At 46.7% G+C, this 25,078-nt stretch overlaps 1 protein-coding gene and 1 pseudogene across 2 annotated transcripts in view; both read left to right on the top strand.

Annotated features, from left to right (window-relative positions):
• LOC142580193 (protein arginine N-methyltransferase 1-like) overlaps positions 1-25,078 on the top strand; it is a 192,253-nt gene that overhangs the window by 114,096 nt on the left and 53,079 nt on the right. For both annotated transcript variants that reach the window (XM_075691072.1, XM_075691073.1), the window contains one exon: positions 5,006-5,272. In XM_075691072.1, coding sequence (XP_075547187.1) covers positions 5,006-5,272 — 267 coding nt within the window. The remainder of the gene's footprint in view (positions 1-5,005; positions 5,273-25,078) is intronic.
• Positions 15,337-24,035, top strand: LOC142577682 (uncharacterized; annotated as a pseudogene).

Below are 25,078 nucleotides of genomic sequence, written 5' to 3' on the forward strand. Positions count from 1 at the left end.
AGGATACATTCACATTATTTTCAACAGAGAAGCTTTATGCTTTCAGTGTGCATGATTATACATAGTTCTCTAGCAGTTTAACACTCCGCCAAGTAGGATGCGATCTCACTACAAAAATTATCTAGTTTGTGGTGTTAACTAGGCTGCACCTGTCCACAAAATCTTTGAACAAGGGCAAGGCACTTCAAAGCGAGTACCAGAAACATTTGAAAGTGAAGTAGAGGCTACTGCTAAGCTTCGTCTGATGTGTGCATGCGGATTACTGTACTATGTAATAACGTGTTTCCTCTCGTCTTCTGGACCTGTATGAGAAAAGCAGTAATGGAAACTATTTAGTGCATGTTGAGGTTCGCCAAAGCGCCCACATATGTATAAAAATCTTTTTTACAAAGCTAAAGCTTTTTAAAGGGCATGTTGCTGGTGCATGCGGACGCAGAGAATGAACCGAACAATGCAGTGGTGTTATTCCCCGGTTTATACCGCAGCCCCAGCATTGTTTTTGCCTGTTTCTGTGTACAATTGTCTCTGGGCCACTGGCTATATTTGTGGCAGATAACCGAATGAAAATTGTTGAAAGTCAGCATTTCGGGTTGTTTGTGTTACGGTCCACCTTTGCACTAACACCAAGCCTTTTAGTAAAAACCAGCTCGTCCAGAGTGGCCTTCAAATGTGATCTTCCTCCTTTTTAAAATTGTGCATGGCTCAACATCTGCTGTGCGTTTCGGTGTTGCAAATAACGTCTTTCCATTCTCTACTCTCCGAATAAGCATCACCCTTCGTAATAATGCATCTCTGAGCTGCAAACACTCTGTGATGTTTGCACCGCGCACAACATTAAAAATTCAAACGTGGAGTGAGTGCGACAGGCGTGCTAGCTGCCGTGCGCCGCCCCCTTAAAGGCCATGAAAGCTGCACATCAGTTGCAAGTAGCGCCATCTACAACTTTCATCGCTCCTCTGTGTGCCCCGCTGACTGCCGCTCGTCACACTGCCCCCTTCTATCCACCATAATGGAGAATGCGTGATATCTTCTTCTCTAGGAGGCCATGCTCGCTCTTCCTTGACTTAGAAAATGTTCCCAGGGTGTCTGCCAACCAGGAAAACTGGGGATTCTCTGGGATTTTGAATAGTCTGGAAATACTTCGGGAAAACTCTGGGAATTTGTGCTTCTATCAGGGAAAATTTGCTGTAATTTTATTGAAAGGGAACGAAAGTTGCGCTTATGTGAGTAACAGAGAGGGACAGTAACGAATCGTCTTGTGATGCCGTATTGTCGGATGGAGGAGTTGCCAGTACAGTAAAACCTCGTTAAACCGTACCCGCTTAAACAGTAGTTTTGTTTTAAAAGTAGTAAAGTCAAATCCCTGGCTCAGCGGCCATTGAACATAATGTGTTTTGTATCCGCATAAACCGTACCAGCTTATTGCGTACGCATTGGTTAAAACGTAGTGTTTCCACTTTTTGTCGCACAAACACGGCAGTGTGTCATCTCTATTGGGCTGCCCGGCAGAACAACAAGCCTCAGAGATTGGAACAATGGCCTCCAAGCGCCCTGTGCGTTTGCGCGTGAAGCCGCATCAGCATCAATATAATTTCGACGCCGTGCCAGAGAGTGTTATGGCTTCTTTATTCTATGGTTATGGCGTTGCGCAAGCGAGGAGTCGCCTCATGCCGAAGCTCGGATAAAAAAAAGATGCTGGGTGCTCAGCGCAGAAGAAAAATTAGATGTCGTCCGTGCTGTCGAACGTGACACGAAGAAGTCGGCGCTGGCACACGACAGGGAGCTGCTGTTGACTATGGTGTGTGGCATTTGGAATGCAAAGAAGTTCCTCGGCCGCGTTGCTGCGACCGCAAGGACATGTCGGCTACGAGGGTCGACTTTTCACCATCGTTGCCTCTGTTGTTGCGGAAGTGTTGACTAGCGACAGTGATGAGGACGACACTGAAAGTGACAGCATGGGCGATTCAGGCCCTACAGTGGCAGAAGCTGTGCATTACGTCAGCCTCATGAATGCAATCGTCGCGACGAGAACAGGGCCGTGATAACTTAACTCTATTCCAAACGAAAAGTTTTCCAAATTCCGGCACCCGGCAATGAAAAAGTTGCCCTGGGACTTCTGCAGCACTACTGTGCGCATGCACGGAGAATACGTAACGCGAACGAGCAATCTGCCATGCAGAGAAGAGTGGCTGGCTGAAAAGCTGGCACGCAGCTTCAATAAGTTTGAGGCCGCTGTCGCCATGCTAGGCCGCCGCGGCATCAAACGAAAGTAACACTTTTGTTGTGTGAAGTAAACAAATACTGCATGTTTTTTTCCCCTTTCATCGCACTCTCTCTGAGTTCCGTTTTCAGCAGGTAAGTGGGCGATCTCATGCTATTTTGGTTAAGCAGTACTACTGTTTAGTACGTACTTCTTCCGAGCTCCGGCAACTACTGTTTAACGAGGTTTCACTGTATACAGTCAACGACTGATTTTCCGGACGCCTGATTTTTTGAACGTGCCTGATAATTCGGACAGCTTCGCAGCACCACCAATACAGTCAATGTATAGAAACGCTTGAAATTTCAGATGCGTGAACCCTTCGCCATCCGATATTCCGGACCTTGTGCGGTTAGCACAGGTCCAAAACGGCTTTAATCAAAGCCACCACCTATGCCATTTTGATTATCCTGGTGCACCGAACCGGCGCTCTCGCACGCAGATTCGCTGGTAACCGTAGCCACCACTGTGGCAACAGTAGGCCTAGCCGCTTTGGCGTTCACTATTAAACTTCTTGTTATTCGGTGCCGTGTTTTTTCTTTGAAAGAATTCGCTGCTGTCAGCAATTACACCAACTCAGCCTTTGTAATGTTCGCGATTGGCTTCAAAGCTCGGAAATCACAGCGTGATGCATAATACTGGTTCCCGAAAGTCAACTGCACCTCAATACTGTAATGTTACGCAATGAAGCATATGCAAAGTACTGCGGTGAAACATACCAAGAGTGAAGGGGCAGTTGTCACAGGACACGGAATGTATTTCTTAGAAAACACGGGGAAGGCAGGAGATGGAAATTCAAGACGATGAGCAAAACAAGAACAAGGTGAAAGCAGGAGTGCCTCCTGCTCCTGCTGTGCCTCCTGCTTTCACCTTGTTCTCGTTTTGCTCGTCGCCTATGAATTCCTTAGTTATACATGCATGCACCTGCCGTCTCCTATTGCAGTACGAGCACCAATATGCCTAACAAGTGTCCTGGCAGGCATTCATGCCCATGGCGGTTTGAGGCCTTCAGGGCAGTAAAAGACGTGCATTCATTTTTTTGGACTGCCTGATTTTTCGGGTATTTTCATGGCCCCTAGGGAGCCCGAAAAATTGGTACGTAGACTCTACAACTGCTGAAGAGGATGTTTCAAATGGCCCGTATGGCCAACGCGCAGTGGAAGGAGTACGAGAACAGAAAGGACTGATGCATCGAGGAATGAACGGGAAAGGAAGTGGGCCACCGCTTCTTTGAATGAGCTTGAGCTAGAAAAAAAAAAAAATTGGCTTCAGCTTAGCTCAGTTAACTCTGGATATGCAAAGTGAAAGCTTGGTGTAACCTTGCAGTGTTGTGTTCAATGGGGCTGGTTGGTTCATCTTTAAAATCTTTAGCCTGGTTAAGTCTTGGTTTCACTTGGTTAACTTTTGATTTAGTTGTAATTATTATACTTAGGTATAATAAATATAATACTTAATAATATAATATAATACAATCAACGTTAAGCCAGGGATGACAGCTGTGCCTATGTCGGTGGCTAGACATGTTTAACAGTCTCGGAAGAGAACAGCAGTTTACATTGGGTAGTGAGGAACTGGAAGTGGTAAGGGAATACATCTGCTTAGGGCAGGTAGTGACTGCGGATCTGGATCATGAGACTGAAATAATCAGAAAAATAAGAATGGGCTGGAGTTCGTTTGGCAGGCATTCTCGGATCATGAACAGCTGTGTCTTACCAGTATCCACCTACGAGGCAGAAACCTGGAGGCTTACGAAAAGGGTTTTACTTAAATTGAGGACGACGCAACGAACTATGGAAAGAAGAATGATAGTTGTAACGTTAAGGGAAAAGAAAAGAGCAGATTGGGTAAGGGAACAAACGCGAGTTAATGACATCTTCGTTGAAATCAAGAAAAAGAAATGGGCATGGACAGGCCATGTAATGAGGAGGGAAGATAACTGATGGTCATTAAGGGTTATGGACTGGATTCCAAGACATGGGAAGCGTAGCAAGGGGCAGCAGAAAGTTAGGTGGGCGGACGAGATTAAAAAGTTTGCAGAGACATGGCCACAATTAGCACATGATCGTGGCAGTTGGAGAAGTACGGGAGAGGCCTTTGCCCTGCAATGGGCGTAGCCAGGCTGATGATGATGATGAAAGTCTTTCTAAGCTTTGTAGCACTGCCTGCTATGTGTAAAATGGGGTATAGTGCACGTTATAGTTAACATTCACTGTAGTATTGCATTTCATGCCTTGTTTTTGCTGCTGCACACCAAAAGATTCAAATTCGTCTTATTTGGCACTTGCTAAGTCATTATCTTGCATCGCTCAATGCCAGGTATGTATTAACAAAGTTGCACTAGGGGTAGTGATTTAGTGCTCATTGTACAGAAAAGAGATGTGCTCACTGGCACCTCTTGGCATCTCAAAATTCTGTGCCGTATAAGGTGGGTTTGCTGGGGCTTGAATTGTCTGCAATGTGGGCAACACAAGAGGCAATGGTGAGCAAAGTCCTGTATGCCTCACTAGCAGGTGGCCGGATGACGCGGCAATGCTGCCATAGTTGGCATAATAGTCACCAATTAGGCGGAGGTAGCTGAGGAGAGGAAGCCATCTTGACCAAGGTTTATGACAACTGGGTAACCATGGTGCCAGTGGTCCCTGGGAGTTGCAAGTGGATGCGACTGCCTGGGACGGGTGTGCTAGCTTGTTCTATGCAGGCTGCACCAAGCTAGAAGTTGACTTCCCCGTGTTGTTGTGTGCGCAGGGTGGGACAGCGTGTATGGCTTCAACATGAGCTGCATCCGCAAGGTGGCCATCTCAGAGCCACTGGTCGATGTGGTGGACCCTAAGCAGGTGGTGACCAACGCCTGCCTGCTCAAGGAGGTCGACCTGTACACTGTGCGTGTTGAGGATCTCTCCTTCACTTCGCCATTTCACCTGCAAGTGCGCCGTGACGACTACATCCAGGCCTTTGTCACCTTCTTCAATGTTGAGTTCACCAAGTGCCACAAGCGCACGGGATTCTCCACAGGTACTGTGCGCTGCTTACATGAAAATTGTGTGCTAGAGCACTGCATCACAGTAAAGGACATTGAGAGGATGACTGATATTACTGGGGACAGCAGATACGAGCTGATCTTGTTTTTGATCATTATCCTTTAGATTAGGCAGTGCACATGATGGAATGAAAGCTGTCGCAGACATTGCCTACCATATGCAAGTTTTATGGGCCTTCAAATTGTGAGGGAGCCTCATAATGTAGTCCTGTAGTTTTTGAAGTAGCACTGGAGTTCTCAAAGTATTGCAAGATTTCTCCGAAGGCCACATAGTGGTTCTCAATGCTGCTGCCTACAGTAATTGAGTTAAGGGGGCACACCCCTCTTTGAAAAATTTTTTTTATTTGTGGATTGATTGCAATGAAACTTTCATGTTTCATTAAGTTTTATGCACTGATTCTAAATCTGCATTTATTTTTTCCATACAACAAACAGTTTTCAAAATATTTACAATATTATGTTTTTCATTTGGAGTTTGATAATTTCCCAAACAATTGATGCAGTGATAAAATTTAGCATACCAAATTAATGTTTAACATCTAAGGAATGTAGTAAAACAAGAATGAGTCTCCTAGGCCAATTAGGTCTAAAGCTAGGGGTTGCCAAACCCATTGCAGTAAAAGTTCCCTCACCTGCTTTATACAAAGTAACTTTAAAAAAAATGTTACTGACCAATATGCGCAGTGAAATTAGCCTTACTACAGAGAGTAAGAGTTTCTGTTTTCAGGGGAAAAAAAATTACTGTGCTAGCACAAATACAAACAGAAATATGTTCACTCCAAAACTGCTAGTGTGTCAAAATTGTAGTTTTGAGAAAATGAAGAAAAACGGTTTCAAGCACCTTTATGAGAACGAAAGCACCTCAAATTACGAAAATGCACCTGGGGAATAATCTGGGTGCATCCCAGATTGGTGCTTCTTTTTTGCCATCGTCTGGAGGCCTAGTGACAATGCCCGTTTTTTCCTGGAAGCAGTGGTGCGACGCAAGTCTTTTTCTTTGGCTCTTTTTGAGCCGGTGTCTGTCACATTCATATTCATTTCTTGAAGAATGGCTGTTGCTGCATATTCATTTCCAGTATTGAAGCGTAGCACTGCTTCTGCAACGGCTGCCTCCACAGCAAAAAGGGAGAAATGCTGCTCTTTGGAAATCATACTCCAGATGACTGAGTGGAACGATTCATTGGAGTTTTGGGTTCTCCCTCGCTTGCACCTATTCAGCAGCTTTACATCTGCCAAGCGCTCATACACAGGCAAAAGGGCCTTTGCCACGTCCGCTGGCAAGTTATACTTGTGCCTTGGTTGTGGCTCACCTTTTGCTGTTGCCGCATTATGACGGCACCAAGAATCCTTGCCACTTGGGCACAGGCTGTGGTTAGAGCAGCTGTCAGTTGACGTGACATGGTGGTATGTTGCCATTACCGCTCTCTGCATGGCGTCAACATCACCGCAATGAGACTTGAGTGCTCGACCATAATAGGCACTCAGCCTGTTGATGAGGTCTGCTGTGAGCCTCCCCTTGCCACCAAGTCCCCGAATGCCTTCACTTTTGTGCTTCTGGAGCAGGTTTCGAAGCGCTGCACCCATACGTTTTTGTACATGATTGATGCAGTCTTCTTTCTGAACATCTACAAAGCCGTACACCTTTGCATCCTTGATAGCATTAAAAGTGCGGCTGTCTCCGTCGCACAGCATGGTTGTGTACTTTACTTTGTTGCGTTCTAAAGAACGCTGGAACAAGATTAATCCAGCCTCAACTTCCATTTGGCCAGATTTACAATCGGTGTTCTTCTGGCACTGATGGGATTTCCTCCACCCAGCATACTCTTCAGAGTCAGGTGTGGGTCCAATTTCACAGCCCAAACAAAAGTTTGAAAGCACGACGTAGTCCAGGATGTAGCCGGTAAATAGCTCCGCCACTGCGCCTACTCCTATATGCGAAGAATGGCCCCGCGTCATCCAGGTGCCATCAAAGCACACAGCAATGTTGCCTTTGTGTCCAAAACACAAGTTTTCGTAAAGTGCAACCGCTTTTTCTGCGCACTGCACCATAACAGCCTCAGCTGCACGCGTCGCACCGGGGTTCAGAGTTTTTTTCAAATGCTGCTGAAACGTCTTGTTGTGGAGACCTCGGCCAGACAGGCCCATCGCTGCGAAAATGTCATTCATGGCTGTCTGGCCGTTACCTGTTGCGAGCATCGCACGCCCGGCAAGGATATTAATTTCAAACGGGTTGCATTTCTTTTCACCCTGTACCCGTCGCGAACTCCACTCAGTCGCTACCTCACCGCACCTCTCGCAGATCAGCATCAGTTTCACTGCGAGGCCGTACTCGCGATCTCCTGTCACCATCTCCGCGCGTCCTTGACAAGTCTGGCAGCGCAAAAAGCCAAGGAGGGAGTTTATCGCACGCATGTCGACGGCAGTAAACGCTGCCTTACGTTCGTCTGTTACCGACGCTGCCGCGCCGCCGAGGTCCGTGAATGGCTCCATCTTTCGCGTCGTTGCTGCCTGCGACGCAAGCCGCTCGAGCGTAGCCTTTTCACGAGCGCTTGCCTCCCTTACGTCGCTGTCGGTGACAGTTTTAGAGTCAATTCTCACTCGGGCGGACACTTCAGACGCGTCGGGTGCGCTGTCCACCGATGCAACTTCCAGCGAGGCATTGTTTGGTTCTCCGCGGCAGGGCGGTTGCCCGTCCGTGCGTCGGTCGGCGAGTCTGGCGTCCGCAGGCGTGTTGGCTGCACTGTCCAGCGAAGCATCGTCCAGCGAAGCATTTTCTGCTTCTCCACGACAATCGGGCGGCTGACGATCCGCAGAAGTGATGGGTGCACGGTTCAGCGATGCGTCGTCCAGCGATGCATTGTTTGCTTCTCCGCGGCTATCATGCGGCTGCTCGTCGGCACTTGCTCCTCGTCGGTCGCTGGCTTCAGACGGAAAAGAAGACGATTCCCCTACTTTCTTCTTCGTTTTCCTTCGTCTCCGGCCGAACATATACACCGAATGGTGCTTCTTCGGTCCCCCTGGCATAGTTCCGTGCAGTACCGAGGACTCGCTCAAAATGGCGGCATGTGCAGTGCTCATGCCAGGGCAACCGGCGCAACCGGGCAACCGGCAACCATTCGGGTCACGTGCTTTTTCCGACCAATAAGAACGCGCGTTGAAGAAAACTTTGCGCTTGTTTTATTTTACTGCGGCTGGCACATGGTGGCTGGCCGAGAGAGGAAGGGAAGCCAGACGCGCGAGCTTTCAAACAAGACCAAGATGGCATAGGTGCGGCTTTTCGTTTTTGCGCGGCGCGCGGTCGTAACTAGCGCTGTTTGTCCACAATTTAAAGGGCGCTTTTAGAAACTACACTATTTTAAATCGACATTACGGCGCAATTACGCATAAGATTTAAATGGAAATTTGCTCAAAGGTGCAGAATTATGCCATGAATCCAAAAATGAAAAGATTGAAAATCGGGCTTTTTGACCGATTTTCGGTCCCAAAGAGCCGTGTCTCCCCTTAAGGTAGTACGCGGGCCTCGGAAAAAGATGCAGCTCTGATTAGGCCCAACTGGCTAGACAGTGTGGCCAATTTTTCAGACGTTTTCATGGCCTCTAGGGAGTTCAAAAAATCGGGACGTCGACTGTGCAACTGACCAAGAAGATGCTTCAAATGGTCGATGGGGCGAACGAGTGGCAGAAGGAGGGCAAGAACAGAAAGGGCTTATGCATTGAGGAATGAACGGAAAAGGAAGCGTGCTGCCGTTGTTTTGAAGGAGCTTGAGCTCAAACAGTTTTGGCTGATGCCAAGATGCAGGTGTCCCCCCTCATCCAAACCAAAATACAGTGGAATCTCAATGATACGAATCTCACGGGGTCACGAAAAATATTCGTATTAGCCGAAATTCCTATCGTCGAAACAATTAGAACTAGCTAAATTAAAGAGTCAGAGGTGAACTCACTCAGGCACACGTACATAAAAAGTATTTATTTCTTGAAGAAAAAGTCTCTAATGTCCTTCTGCTCCTTTTTCTTTGTCAGGTCACTTAGCAGGCTTTGTTCAAATCCATAAAAACGCATGCGCGTGTCGTCACTGATTTCATCCGCGGCCATAGCAGGCCTCAGAACTTCAAGTGCATGCAGCGTTTCAGCCGCCGCCGGTAGTCCTTCGCCGTCGCTCACGTCTAACACAACGCGTCTTGAAGCATAGCAGCTACTCCGTCCGATGGCACGTGGAAAAGGAAGAAAAGCACAAAAGCAACAAAAGTGCCACCGCTTCAAACTAAACTTCAAACTCTTCGCGCCCAGTCGCGGCCGCCGCGTGCTCCGGCGCCGTGTTCACGCCTCCGCACCAAAAGAGAAAGCGAGAAATCGCGTGACTGCGCGCTGTTCTCTTTCGTGGCCGTCCGTGGGCGGCAATGGCTGATACTCGCGGTCGCGTCCGTCTGTGCGCTGCAATCGTGCCAACTGTGGCCTCTCCGCGCAGCGGTGCAACCTCCTCCCCCCCTTAGCAACCGGCGTGCTGGTAGGGGGCGCAGCTCCGCATAGCAACTGTGACGTCACACAGTAGCGGTAGAACGAGCGCGCGTGCGCGTTGGCGGTGGCAGCTGCACCTATGGCTGCACTGGCTGCACCGCCGCTCCTTCGCCAGACGTCTCGTTGCAGTCGAGTGAGTGAGACGCATGGCTCCGAAGCGGCTCAGTGATTCCGCGCCAAGCGGTTCGGGGAAACGGCAGCGGATTCCCCCAACACCAAACGACAGAAGAAAAAGGAGTGCATGTGACGACTGAACGTGTCACCAGATGCGAAAGCAAGGGAGGCAGAACGGAAACACCAACGGCGACTGATTAGATCGCTGGATACCAAAGGCAGGGAAGCAGAACGAAAGCGGCAGCAGCGACAGGCGATATTGGCGGCGAGGAGTTACGGAGTCGCCATCTATCGGAAGCGCCTCGCTGGCGTAGTATGAGGGATCACGCGGCGCGCTCCTCATAGGTTCTGCTGTCAGCGCTCACAGAAAACACCATGCGCGAGCTCTCCCGGACGTTTCTGTAAGTACTTTCGAAATGAGAGAAGTTTTTTGCTGTCTAAATAATAATATTGGGCAAACTGAAAGCACAGAATCGTTGACAGATGCTATCTCTGTACGAATACGTCGCGATGGAGTCTCCCGAACTGGCTTCTTGCGTGAAAGTGGGTAAACGCTGAGAGCAAACTATGTGAAATATGTCCTTATAGTGTTTGTATAACTAAATGGAGCGTAATAGAATGAAGCCTCAATACAGCGATCACACAGATTCACAGCGACCGACTGCTTGTCTGCATGCTTGTCTGCGCACTGTTTCACTTTCACCGCGTGCGCGTTTTTGCACCGTGCCATGAGCTTTCGGCCGCAGAATATCAGTATTTGACAGTATACAAGCAACCATTGTTGTGTGGGCGCTATCAGAGCTGTGCAAAAATAATTTCATTTTAAAAACTTTGACGCCTACGGGGATGTGCCGTCACGATGATTCAGTGTTTTTTTTCCTTCTAAATTCTTGGACATTTCAATATTATTTCTCTAGTTGTGTCGCACTGTATGTTTATCGGGGTTCTCAGCGTGTGATTTCCCGCTGCTTCTTCTTTGTAATCCAGTGCATTAATTCATAACACAAATATGACCTTATGTCATACTTTTTTATAATGTGCTTCTTACGCTCCCTTTCCACTCCAGTGAACTTGCTAGTAACTATAGCATCGACAAGTTCATCGACCAAACCGTCATGACATTAGTCGGGCAGCGGAGTCGGGCGAGCGTCTCAGTGCGCGTTTTCCGAACATCGCAGACCCGGCGCCGTAGCAGAAATCTTCCTCGCGTCTATGCTTGCTGCATACCCGAGTTGTAGCCGATGACTGTTTGCCGGTTTTATGTTTCGCGAGCCAAGCTTCATGTAGCTTGACCTCCGGCTACGTGTGAATAAGGCTGACACTGGGCTCCGTTGTGTACGTCTGGCATTGCGGCACCGAGCAGTAGCCTACCATGTTGCGCGCCTTCAAAGGCAGCCACTACCTATTGTAGTGCTTTCAAGCGTTGTAAAGGAGACACTCGAAGCGGGAAAATCTCGCCACTAAATGAGGACCGCAGCGCACGAGGGAATTTAAACTCTCGTTTTTAGCTCGCTTCGGCGTTCCCGAAGCAGCCAACGCGGCCGCTATGTCCACGTGATCCCTAATAGCACGTCACGCCGACGGTGGCACCAGCTTTTCCAGTGGTGGAGCTCGAGGCCAATCGCCGAACACCAAAGCGAATGAATTGTAGCGCAGACGGCAGCAGCGACTGGCTCTGTCACCGAACAGCAAAGCCAGGGAAGCGGAGCGCAGACGGCATCAGCGTCTGGCTTTCGCCAAGCACACTTTAAAATTTACAGTGTCTTTGGTCATTTTCGTATCAACCGCCTTGGGTCGAAAATTGATTCATAACAACCGTTCTCTAGCATGTTGCAAAGTAATGGGGCGCGACCGGGACCACAGATAAATTCGTGTCATCCTAAAATTCGTATTAGCCGTGATCGTATCATTGAGATTCCACTGTAAACTCTTTAAAGCAGTGAAACACAACACTGAGGCATCGTGCGCGGGCTGAGAGTATGCCAGGACAGTTGAGGTTGACTCACGAGCTGTTGAGAGTCTCAATTGTGACGAAGTTCGGGCCTCATGCCACTGAGCTTGCTATCAGTTGATGGAAATAGTTTATATTCGATAATATTTGCTTCTGTATGCATCTCCTTTCTATTTGTATTTGAGAATGTCCGACGCTATTTGCAATTTTTTTGAAGATATTTTATTTGCTGTGTATTTTACCAACCCCTCCCTTCTATTCTCTTTTTGAATGACATAGACACTACTCCTTAGTATTCAAATTTGACTAAGTCGTTTTTTTATTTTTTTTTTCATATGCTTACTAGAGAGTGACAGTATCGGGCGAGATGGTTTTTGTCTTCTTGACATAAAACATAGTTCTGCATCACTCAGGGAATTTTGCAAAGGCACTCGGGGAAAACCTGGAAAACTCGGGGAATTTAGAAATGTCAACTTGGTAGACACCCTGCCCACGCAGACAGCGATGCCAACCTTCAACTCTAAAGTTTTCTATGACATTCAAATTTAGAAAGAAAAAAAAGAAACGAAGAGGAAGCCGGAGTTCAACGTTGAAAAACAACACTCCACTGCGCCGTTTCCCGATAAGCTGCATTCATAGCCCGGCGTTATTGGTGCATGGGCGAGCGTCGCTCGACCCAGTGCATATCGGAGTCCGTTTGCCGCATCTGGTTATGCTGGCTGCACCAGTGTGTTGAACCATTGGTCTAATGATAGACGCTGTTGTTCTCACCAACGTGATGTAACGTGCACGCGCGCTTATGCTACGTCTGACTTTATTTAGCCCGCCCGCTCCCGCAGTTGAGCGACGCCGGAAATCACGATGGTGTGTTAGGCCTAGTCCCCCGAAGCGCTCCTGACAATGGGAAAATGAAGACGAGTAACTATGTACGGGTCAGCGCGACCGAACGACTGCTGGGGTGGTCACGCGGCGTGGGAAAAGTGCTTTTTTACGGAAACTTTGCCTTATATTTAGCCCACACTGTTGCCAAAAATTTATATTACGGCTAAAATATTGATTTGGAATGCGCAAAATTTGGTGAAGTGGTAGGATAATCGTTGGAAATTCCAAAATTACCATTTTCAACATATTGATTTTCTTGCGATATGTTTTTGGTTTTTGAAACCCGTGTCCTCCCTCCGTAAAGTCACCGACCTATAATTCGGATTTGACGGGCGACATCCAACTTTGTGTCGTATGCACGCACCACTCCTCTCGCTGACATTTGAGAAGTGGGGTGACTAATGCATTCTGCACGGCACAAAGGGTGGTGAAGCCATATATATATATTGCAGTTTTATGCACACTCCAAGCGAATTTTTGCCCTTGGCGCATTGTCATGGGGCTCCGCTTACCGTAAAAACCTGCGTATAAAACTAGATTTTTTTCCCTGTTGTTAGTGTCCCGAATTTTCCCCTCGTACCGCATTTGCTGCGGGATGACAACGGATCAACAAATAGGCGGCTGCCGCTGTATGTAGTGCGGGACACCAAAACAAAGATGGCGGCCGGCGGAGCAAGCTGAACGCGCCGAACGCAATTCTTTTTCTTCTCATAAGTACATTATGTGCATTGAAACGGTTTCTTTTGTATCAGTAATGAATAATATCGTTAATATCGGCAAGATTGCGGCAATAACGTAGCCATGCCCACTTTGAGGGGACAGAAACATATGGGCACACTTAGCTGCCAGTGACATAGAAACACATGGCCGGCATGCTGCGGAAACTGCGGCATCTGTCTTCACTAGTATCCTAATACAGCATGTTTCTGCTAAGGGCGGGCAAATATCTTAGCTGTGTTACAAGCGTCAGCGTATGAATAGGGTACACTTCTAACGTATCAGTGTAAATGTGGCTACTATCGTTTCCGCTTGTGATTTGTTGCGTGCCCACGAGTGCAGATGAGAAGACTCGAAAGGCGCCATTTTTTGTTGTTGTTGACCACAGCCTTTATAAAGCATACACATAATAAAACCGAGGCAAGTTTGGTTGCAGTCTTTTCTTTTTTTTTCATGGAAGTGCGGAGTGATAAAAGGAACGAAATGGGGCATCTACTTAAGAATGTTTGGTGCGTGCAGACCGCTTAATTTGCCTTGAAGAGCCGTTCGCGTAGCACTCAACAGATGGTAAGCATGATCATTATTAGCTACACTTGGCAGGCGACATATCGCTGCGGTAAGTTCGGGGTGCGATCATTACATGGGAAATGGATAAAATCGAATTTTGACGACAAAATTCAGGGGTGCTATCATTATGCGAGTAAATATGGTATATGCAGATCCGAACAAAAATTTCAGTCAGAAATTTGGGCAAGTTTTTTTTTTTTTTTTTTTATAGCTGTGTGGCTATGGCTTGACTTCGTTATTGCTGCGTCGCTACGGCTTGGCTTCTTTATAGCTGCATGGCTACAGCTTGGTTTCGTTATTGTTGCATGACTGCAGCATTTCTTTTATTGTTGAGTGCACACCTTGGCAGCACATGTGCAAACCACGCTTCGAAGTGCATCTTTTTTATTCCGCATTGACGGACCAAGATGTCTGGGCCACGGAAGCAGTACTCGGCTGCTTTCAAGAAAAAAGGTTATTGTAGTTGCACAGGACATCGGCAACAGCGCGGCTGGGAGGCAGTTTGGCATCGACAAAAGGAAGCCCTTTTCGCGTGCAGCGGAAACATGAAGAAGCTTTTGTGGCTCGAAGAGTGGGACATACCCGGAAATTGAACTCGCCCTGGTGGAGTTCGTATGCCAACAGCGAGCCGCGCATCTACCTGTGAGCATGGAGCTTATGCAGGCAAAAGCTAAGGAGCTTGCAAGAAAAAAAAGGGCCACCGAGCTCCGCCTGCAAAGCGAGCAAGCACTGGATTTATCGCTACCTGTGCCGTGCTGGATTTTCCTTATGCCGCCGAACTTCGATTTCGCAAAAGCTACCTGAATCGTTTGAAGAGCTTCTTGTGGCTTTCCAGTGCCACATTATTTCACTGCACAAGTCCAAGAACTTCCAGCTAGGGCAAATTGGCAATGCTGACCAAACGCCGGTTTACCTTGACATGTCATAGCCCCTCACTATGCACGAAAAGGGCTCTAAATAAGTTTATGGCCAGTCCGCTGGCAATGAGAAAACGCGAGTTAATGTCATGTTGTTGTGCACGGCAGATGGACGCATGCTCCCGCCCTATGTCGTCTTCAAGCGGGAGACAGTGCATAAAGGTGAGGAGCTGCCGAACAATGTGGTTGTGAGATGCCATAAGAAAGGCTGGATGAACGAGAATCTTGTGCTCGACTAGATAAAGTCTGTGTGGCGTAGGCGGCCCGGCGCACTGTCCCTCCTCATGCTGAACGCATTTCGTTGCCATTTGGCTGACTCGGTGAAGAGGCTGTTGCGTGAATCCGGCGCTGAAGTCATCGCTATCCCGGGTGGGATGACGTCTCGGCTGCAGCCTTTAGATGTTTGCTTGAACAAGCCATTCAAGGACACAGTCAAGCGGTCTTACGCTGATTGGATGTGCTCAGGTGAGCCTGCAGTGACGCCGACTGGGTGCCTGAAGCGAGCTTCGCCAGCCACGCTACGTAAGTGGATTGTGGACGCATGGGCCAGCATACCAGAGAACCTTGTGTGTTGCGCATTCAAGAAGTGCAGCTTCTCGAACTCGCTCAATGGCACAGAGGATGAGTACATATCCGAAGAGAGTGCAGCTGAGGAAGACAGACGGCCTATTTGCCAGTCAGCTGGTACAACACCAGAAGTTATTGAAAAGTTGTACACTGTGTTCAAAAAATTTGAGATTTGTTCAGCATACAACGCCTTAAAAATGCATTTGACAATCCATCAGGGCCAGTGGACTTCTTATTATCTAGCTTTAATAGCATGGCAAGAACCCCCTCACTAGTTATATCCAACTCATTTTCTAATACAGGAGAAACATTCGGCAGGTTATATTCGTCACGTATTGAAAACACAAATTGAAAGTACTGATTAAACATCTCTGAAATAGAAGTTGGGTCATCCAGAATATTATCAGCTTTGACTCTCTTAATCTCGTTTTTACTTTGACTAAGGTAGCGCCAGAACTTCTAGGATCACTTTTAATGAAATCGGCAATATAGTGTTGCTAAAAAATTTGCTTCTTGCTTCTTTTACTTTACAGTTCATGCTTTAGCTCCGTAAATTGGGGAGTGGATGTTTTGTGCTTCTTTCTCAGGTGCTTAATTTTTTTTTTTTGGTTTGTATTATCTCCCGACTAATCCAGGGATTTGTACGGTGCTTTTGCAGTCTTTTTGGCAGTATGAAATAGGGAATGCAGAACTTAACTGCAGAATAAAACTGTTGCCACAAACTTTCAACGTTGTTGGTGCTAACAACAAGAAGCTCTTCTAAAGAATTGATTACTGCTGTGTCATCGGCTCTATTATAGTCTTTTACTGTAGCTGGAGGAATTTTTTCCTTTTGCATCTCCGTATATCTAGTCCAGCAGAAATATATCAGGTTATGATCAGAAATTCTAGGTTCCACCTGTACTTTTCCTGAGCTAAATTTTCAGAAATAGGAGATCCAGAATTGCATTTCCACGGGTGTAAGCTCTCACAATCCGATCAAGATTAAAAGTAAGCATTAGATCAATTAGAGCGTCAGCCGCTACAGAATATCCATACTGTATGTTATTCCAATCAATGGATGGCAGGTCAAAATGTCCGGTTATATTTAGGTTTTTGTCCCGGAATTTTAGCAGGTGATCATATAGCCTGCTCAAAAACAAGTCATCCACATTCGGAGGTCGGTAAACAGCGCAGACAAAAGACGTGTCACCTTGTGGGGACACCCTTAGAAGTATACTTTCATGATCACAGACTTGGTCAGCAACAATAACTTCAATATTATCCTTTATCACCACAATGCCACCACCACGGGAACTCCCATCACGTCTGTACAGCCTATAGCCCAGCAGCGCAACTTCGTTATCACCAATTTGATCATGAAGCCAAGTTTCTGCTATAACATATATTTGAGGATTATGTGAGAAAAGATATGTTTCCAATTTTTTTAATATATTGACAATGCTCCAAGAGTTAAATACAAGCAGACGAAACTCGCGCTCCTTTAGTCGCTAGCTTGTTGAAATAAGGGTGTTCGTCTTCGACATTGCCTTGTGCGAGTTAGAAGTGTAGCCCCAATAGTACAGTTTGTCAATGTGGATCTTATACTGTACGAGCGATACCTTCTTGCCCATATCCTTATTTGCTTCGCACCGTCCCAGAGCAATTTCCTTTTTCGCAGCGTTTCTGCATAGTAGTCATTTTGAAGGCTTATGATAGTTCCTGTTAATTTTTTAGCATTGCTCAAGACTGCCTCCTTCTAACATGACGAATATAAAATGGCGGCGCAGGCGCACCAAAGTTTAAAGCAAGCTCCCCTAACCAATCAAAAACAGCCATTTTGGTCACGTGCACCTACCAACCAATAGAAACACATGCTGCGCATTATTTCGTCGCTTTTTTCGCTTTTGCCTGGGGAGCATGGTTTTTTAGTGAAAAAAGAATAAATGCTGGAAATGCACTTTCCAACAAGACCAAAATGGCAGCGGTGGAGCATGTAGTTTGACGAGACGGTCATTTGAGGTATCGCCCTACGTTTGTGTGCAGGTGCGAGAGAGAAAATGTGGAAGCTTTTGCTCCTTGAATATATCAGTGGTGGTCCACCTGTGCCATTTGCGCCATTTTGCTACAATTATACTTGTCTGTGCCTTGCTGCATCCAACGAAGTGCAACTTGCACCAAAGCGCCATCTTTGCCTTGCTAACACAACCATAACACAACCGTAGAACGCTTATAGCTTCTGTTTGTTCTTTGTCTGGCAACCAGCCCCAGGCATGCCCACGACCTACTGGACTCCAGATCTGCACAGATCTCCCTGCTCCAGCACACCTGGTATAGTTAGCCCCTTTTGCCGCTAGGGACAAAACGTACGAGCAGAGTGGCGCCAGTTATAGCCTGTTCGCTGTTGTCTGCTTCTGCGATTTCTTCAGCGCTCGTGCTGCCATTTCGGCAGGCACAAAACGCTTGTATTGATGGTAAATGAATAAATTCACAAATATTGTGATGCAGCAGTTATCACGACGTTTATTATGCGTCGGAGATGCGGCGAACCGACCACGCCCAAAGCACGGATCACACAAGAGCGAGCCCCACAAGCGATGAAGAAGAACCCCACATGATGATGATCATGTACAGATGACAATGTATAGCTATAAATGCCCACACTAATGCCCCCTCGCGCGAGAGCGGCCATCCTGGGCCGCAATTCAAAGGGGCGGCGAACGCCGCGTGAGAGGCTTCATACGGGAAACGTGCACAACCTCAGCAGCGCGGCAGCGGCGGTCATTTGGAACAATAACTGGTGCCACACGATAATTAACCGGAGAGGTCTGCTCCAAGACTTTGTAGGGGCCTGAACCGAAGCTGAAACTTGTCACACAAGCCAGGAGTATGAACTGGTGTCCAGAGCAGCACATCCTCGCCAGGGCGGAAGCACACGACGCGGTGAGAGGCGTCGTAGTGCTGCTTGCGGTCCTGTTGCCATGCTTCGGTGTTGATGCGGGCGAGCTGGCGACAACGCAGAATGCGGGACACATATTCTTCACAGGAGGATGGGCATCGATCGACAGTTGGCGCGAAGAAAGAGACGTCGAGGCAGGAAGAAGGCGAACGACCATAGACAAGGTAAAACGGCGAGTAACCGCTCGTGCGTTGAACGGCGGTATTGTACGCAATATAAAAAAAAGTTGCGAATGCTTTGTGTTTGAACAGGGAAATTAGATGAGCGTTGCAAGGAAGTAAACAATAAACATATAGCTGGCAGCTGCAATGCTAGACGGCATAAATTTCCTTTCTCTATTAAGAGACTGGAAAAATCGTTTGGAAAGATGTATAGGATAATCTAGCTTTTTTTGAGTTGATCACAGATAGCCTAATGTTGTAGATGACAGGAAAAACTGCTGTGTGCTGTACTTAAATGCAGAGGATCTGGTAAAAGTAGTCACAAGTAAGTCCTAGCTGCGCTCGACATGTGAATAAATTGGTCGAGTCTGTTTCAAGGAAAGGTGAGCATAGCTTGTTTTAATGTTGTTTGATGTCTAGATCAGTAGAATGCTTGCAAAAACGATCTCAGTGCTTTAAAACATGCTGCACTGCAGGCCTCATGTCACGGAACTCTTTTCAAACTGCAAAACTAGCTTTTCTGTGTGGTATTGGGGCAGCATAACAGTGGTGCAAAAGATACATATGCAGTGAAGCTGTATGCTTAATTCTTTGTTTGAACTCGCAACGCATTCACGGAGAACTTTTAAGAGTTCAAATGAGCAGTAATTGTTCTGTCATTGAACGTTGCGGTGGTTTCCAGTTTCTAAAGAGCGCAGAAGCGAACTTTACAATGTGTACAATGAAACTGTTGTGTACTTTACGAACACTATAAACAATGTGACTTAGTGTACAAGATCTGTGCGGTTTGCTATTGTCTGAAGAAGGCAATAAGAGCGGCTATTTCACGCTATTTTAGACGGGAGAGGACTGCACGCACCAACATTTTTCAGGTTCAGGCAGTCAACTTTTGGAGCCAAGTGACTGATCATAGCTTTGTGACATCACTGTTGCTGTGTTCACAAAAATCATAAACTAGGCAAAACAGTTCGTCACAACACAACAGCCGAATCAACGCCGCATTACAACGCCGCATCAGTCAACTGTAGAGTAGCAGACGAACAGTTTATAAAAGCGACACCAACAGCCAATGATTGAACGAGATTGGACGCAAGAGGTTCCCATAGAAGCCGGATATCTGTGCAGGTTTGGAGTTCCAGTAGGTCGTGGGCACACTGATCGGCTTGCTTGTCGCTTGTCTGTCAGTTTCCAGCGCATATGTCCAGCGTTGAGCAACGTGAAATCGCCTTCCAACACATGGTTCGGCGAATGAGCAAACATAAGTATGGTCTCTTCATTAGGCGCTTGCGTTGTTATCGCGAAAGCTGTTATCGCAAAGTTCAAACGAGCCGGTGATTACATTGCGGCGCCCCAAACAAGTTGTCGGTGAATCGCATCGTACAAACACGTACTACCGCGTTGGTACTAAAGCGACAGTGACTATGTCATGAAATGACATAGTCTGCAACATATATAGCGTGAAGGAGTAGTATTATACAGCAATGTCTTCGGCAATACTTTCACGGGATTAGCACCGGGCAGCTCGACATCTACGAGCGAAAATATTTCTGGTCTTGTTCGCTCGTAGCCGCTGATGGCTCGGCAGCGCCGATATCGTCGCGAGGCCTTTTCCGGTTCACTTCAAACCTAAAGCTGATGGCGCTTCGAAATTAATCACCGACGCTCACAAGCCGCAATATTTTTTTATCGTCGCTCATCGCATTAATTGTATACAAAGAAGAGAATATGCTTATATTGTTGGCGCCGTGGGCTGTGATGCCAGCACAAGCTGGGTCGCCTGCCGTCGTTAGCCGTGTACTCAGCTGAGCTTGAGAAGTATCGGAGCTCTCGTTTATGTTTAACATTTGACAGGGGATATCGTTTTTCATAAAATGTACAATTTAAGCATCGCTCTATCTAGCGAAAATTATTTTGCTTGAAAGAAGCTGCAGCCGATGTTTGCGTTGCCGGCGGCTGAGGCACGCGAATTCGCGGTAGTCTAGAGTTACTCTATAGGCTCACTTATACAGTAACTCTACGGTAGTCGATTGGCCCGTTGGTTGTGCGGTGCACTGGCCGAACTTCGGACACTTCACGCACAGCAGACGTTCTACGGCACTGGAGACCAGTTCTCCGTTATGGCGTTTGCCGCTAGCGTGGACGTTAGTTTCAGACTACAGTACGACGCCAGCTCTTGTAGGTCGCGTACTACCGGAATGGTTAATAGTCTTGCGATGGCATGTTACTTTTGCTGCGCAAGAATTAATATGACGTTCAAGAATAAAGAATGTGCAAGTGTAAGGAAGCAGTATTCATATAATTCATGTTTTAGCTTGGTGTACTAGGAGAGAATGTTGCCAGTGCGATTATTGGGAAAGATGATTTTTTGTTATTAGAGTTGGTGTCCTAATTCTCATTTCTAGAAAATAAGTTAGCTGGTGTATTTTCTTGTTCTTTCTAGGGCGAAGTACCAAGTTCAAGGAGTCTGTGCTCAATGAAATTGATAGCAATAATGACCCCATTCATCTTTGGTGCAAAAATGGGGTTGAAGACACAGAAGCACTCTGTGTTGTCTGCAATTGCACTATTGGTTGCTCACAACACGGTATTGTTCCATTAAAATGTCAATCGACAATGAAGAAGCACATCCATGCGACTGCAAAGAATGGAGACAAAAATGGAAACCTCCAGCCTCCTAAATTGGTGCAAGCGGCTTTGAACTTTTCACGGGGAGCATCTAGCACCTCTCTACAAGATCAAGTTTGCAAGGCCGAAACAATTTTTGCCGTGTCTATCACAACCAAGTGCATTTCATTTTCATGGGGCGACACTGCAACGGAAATCTACCACACAATGTTCCCAGACAGCAGTGTTACCAAGGGCTTCAGATGTGGCAAGTCGAAGCTGTAATGCATTGTGTCTGATGGACTAAGCCCAAATTTCAAGTCAAAAGTGGTGGATGAACTATGTCCTCCGGGTGTTTTCTATTCTATCATGATGTATGAAACTCCAAGACCTGACCAGCGAGTGCAGCAACTTGATGTACTTGTAAGGTTCTTCTCTGAAGCAGAACAGCGTGTTGTCGTGGAACATGTCCAGTCATATAATCTTGGACGGGCCACCAGTGAGATCATTCTCAGCTGTGTAGATGAACTTGTTCAGCTGCCATGACAGGGCATCATTTTTTCTTTAGTGACGGTCCTCACATCATGAACAGTGTCGAAAGAAAGCTAGAACAGCATGTGACATCAAGCATTGCCGATGTTGGTCACTGCAGTTTGCAAAAGCATTGTGGACCTTGTGTAAAGGGCTTAGATGTTTTTGGATCTGATGTAGAAGTGGTAAGAAATGTTTACTATTACTTAAAATCTGCTGCCCGCTCAGAGCTATTCAGTGAAAGCCAGGAAGTCATAGGTATTCTGCCGCATGTGTTTTTGCAACATGTGTCGAACAGGTGGCTCACTTTACAAGAATCACTGTGCCATATTCAGGAGCAGTTGGATGCCATTAAGGACTACTTTGAAAAAGCAAACAAGACTGGCTGCTGTCTGCCACCCAAAGTCTTCATAACAAACTGGCTGCGGCATTCTTGTAGAAACCACTCTATGCTAAGATACCTTTCCTGAAGAACTGTGCTGAGCTATTCACTGGCTTCCAGAAGCTGTTCCAGAAACAAGAACCACTTTTGCACATTCTTCATGCAAAATTGTTATTAGTTCAGTGAGTTCTTAGCCACTTACGCTGTGAAGCCTACCAGGGCAAGACGATAATCTGAAGAGCCTTAACCTGCAAGACTCCACACTGTGGAAGACGAAGCCCGAGTTGGGTATAGATACAGATGATGCAATGTGGACCTGGGACATCCCTGAAAGAAATCGTTTGCGACTTGGGGCCCGCGCTTTTTACACAGCTTGCTCACAAGACTTGCTGCAAAAGCTACCTCTCGAAAACAAACTGCTGCAACATGCGAGCATTCTTGGCTTCCACTTCACAGATGCAGACTCGGAAGCCTGCTCACTGCGATACCTTGCTTCACAACTGCCGCAAGTGCTACAGGTGAATGAAGTGTCTTCATTAATTGACGAATGGTACATGTTTAAATGCGATCCGGTGAACAGCAGTGAAGTTGCAGTGCCTGAAAGGATTGACAGCTCATGGGCTAAAGTATTTCAACGGAAATCAGCTGCTGGTGAGCAAAAGTAGCCACTGCTTGCAAAACTCGTGAAAACCCTCCTGTCTCTCCCACATGGTAATGCAGATTGTGAGAGAGGATTCAGTATAAAGAAGCGTCTGCTTGAGGGCCGTGCCTCTTTGTCTCTTAATAGTCTGAATGGACTAAAGCAGGTTAACACGTATTTGCAAAGGTACAACGGGGATGCCACCAAAGTATCCCTGTCACCTAAGCTGGTCCGATGTGTAAAGAAGGCAAGGACATTTTATGCAGATCGGCTTGAAAAGGAGACTGAAGATTCGGAGGTGACGAAGCCTGCAACCACACAGACCCAGCTCAATGCCATTAATGGAATGACTGAAAAAGGGCTTAAATGAAAAGGTTGTGTCATGCTGTGCACTACTTAAAGGTGCAGAAGAGACAATCTCTACTCGCTTGGCTCACAAGAGCATGGAGCAGGTCCAAAGTGGGCAACAGTTGTTAGCTGAAGGGAATGTGAGGCTGGCTACTGCACTTCTCGAGCTTGAAGAGCTGAAAAAAAGAAGTAGCAAAAGCCACCGACGGAAAGAACTTTCCATGTTTTCATTGTGCAATATGTGTGGGTTTAATAGAAAAAAATTGTTATGTTTTAAAGCTTATTTTACAGTGTAAACAAGGCATGCTCAGATCGTGCATGTGGGCACGTCTAAATAGCAAAATGATTTATACTTTTGATACAGCTGTGTATGTCTAGTCAATCTCTTATTGCCAACAGTACAAAATTGTTTTTCGGCATTTCTAGTCACTTTTGTATTATGTTTTATTGCATAAAACTGTTTTCACTAGTGTAAAAGTGCTATTTACATAGGCAAATAAAGTCTGTATGCAACATACCATGGTTTCCTGCTGTATGGCTAAATGGCTGTGCTGCGTCAGTCTGTCTTGCTTGTGTCTATTTGCTCTAAATACTGAACAATTGTGCAGTATTAGTAAGCTGCATCAAATGTCATGCATTAGCTTGTCTCCTGCTCCAACTGATCCAAAAAGCAAAATTTTGTGCTACAGAACTGCTACAAAATGCTAATGTGGCTGCTCCTAAATTGCTACAAAACAGCCCTTTTCCTGCTCCCAAAATTGCTCCAAATCTGAGATTGGCTGGACCACCACTGATATTTGACTCTGCCTAGGCACTACGGAGATTTCTTAGCGCGTGTTGTATGCATTTGTCCCTAGGCGTGCCGGCATTGTGGAGTGGGGTCGAGTTACTTTACACTCGGACGCTGGCTGCCGGCGCGGTAAAATAGGTGAAGCAGTGGGCACTGATGCCCCATTTGGCGACCGCGTGTCGGACAGACTGTCTCTCACCTACCACGCTCGTGCTAAGTCAGTCATGGCAGATCATAGCTTTTTCGTAATAATTGTTTTAAGTATTCCTTCTTTCCCCGAACAGTCGTTGAATGGAATCATCTAACCAATGAACAAGTTTTAAAATCATCACTTTTGGCGTTTGTTTCAAGTATTGAGTAACAATTTGTTATCCTGCTGCGCCACTGCTGTGTTCAAGCTCTGTTAACCTGATTTGTATTGTTTTCGTTGCCTATGCTATAGTATTCTTTACATATGTATTGTTTCCCACCCTGCTAAAATCCCCAATGGGGATTGCAGTATTCATAAATAAATAAATAAATAATAATTAAACATCACAAATGTTTCTGTGGGAGCAGTAGGGACCGTAGTAGAGCCTGGGCCGCACATATAGAAGGCGAGCACCTTGGCAATCGAAGTTAAACGCAAGTGACTGAAAGGCTGCCGGTGACACTCGACGCTTCTGCAACCGCTATGAGAATACGTTGTGCTACCCTAATGCCTCTTACGCAAATCTAACCTAACCAGACGGGGCCGAGACAAAAGGACAATCCTCCCGGCATAACCGCTGTGAGAATACGCTGCGCCTTTTACGCTAACCTAAGGTAATGTAGCCGAGACACAGACAAATATCCATGCAGTGATACCGCTGTGAGAATTCGCCGTGCCATCGTAATGCCTGTTACGCTAGCCTAACCTAAGGTAACCTGACCTCGCCTAACCTAACGTGGGCAACATGCAAAGCCAATAATCCTCACGGCGTGACATCGGGCAGTGGTGTTTAACTGCGGTTGCTCAGGCGCTGTGCATTTGTTTCACTCAAAGGGAACCACTCAAAAATGCTACTGAAAAGTCATGGACAGCAGCATACGAAAAGCCTGTCGCCAAATGGGGCGTCCAGACCCACCGCCTCGCCACACAGGCAGCCAGCATCGGAGCGTAAACAAACTCAACCG

This window comes from Dermacentor variabilis, chromosome 4 (assembly GCF_050947875.1).
Source record: "Dermacentor variabilis isolate Ectoservices chromosome 4, ASM5094787v1, whole genome shotgun sequence".
NCBI classification, from domain to species: Eukaryota; Metazoa; Arthropoda; class Arachnida; order Ixodida; family Ixodidae; genus Dermacentor; species Dermacentor variabilis.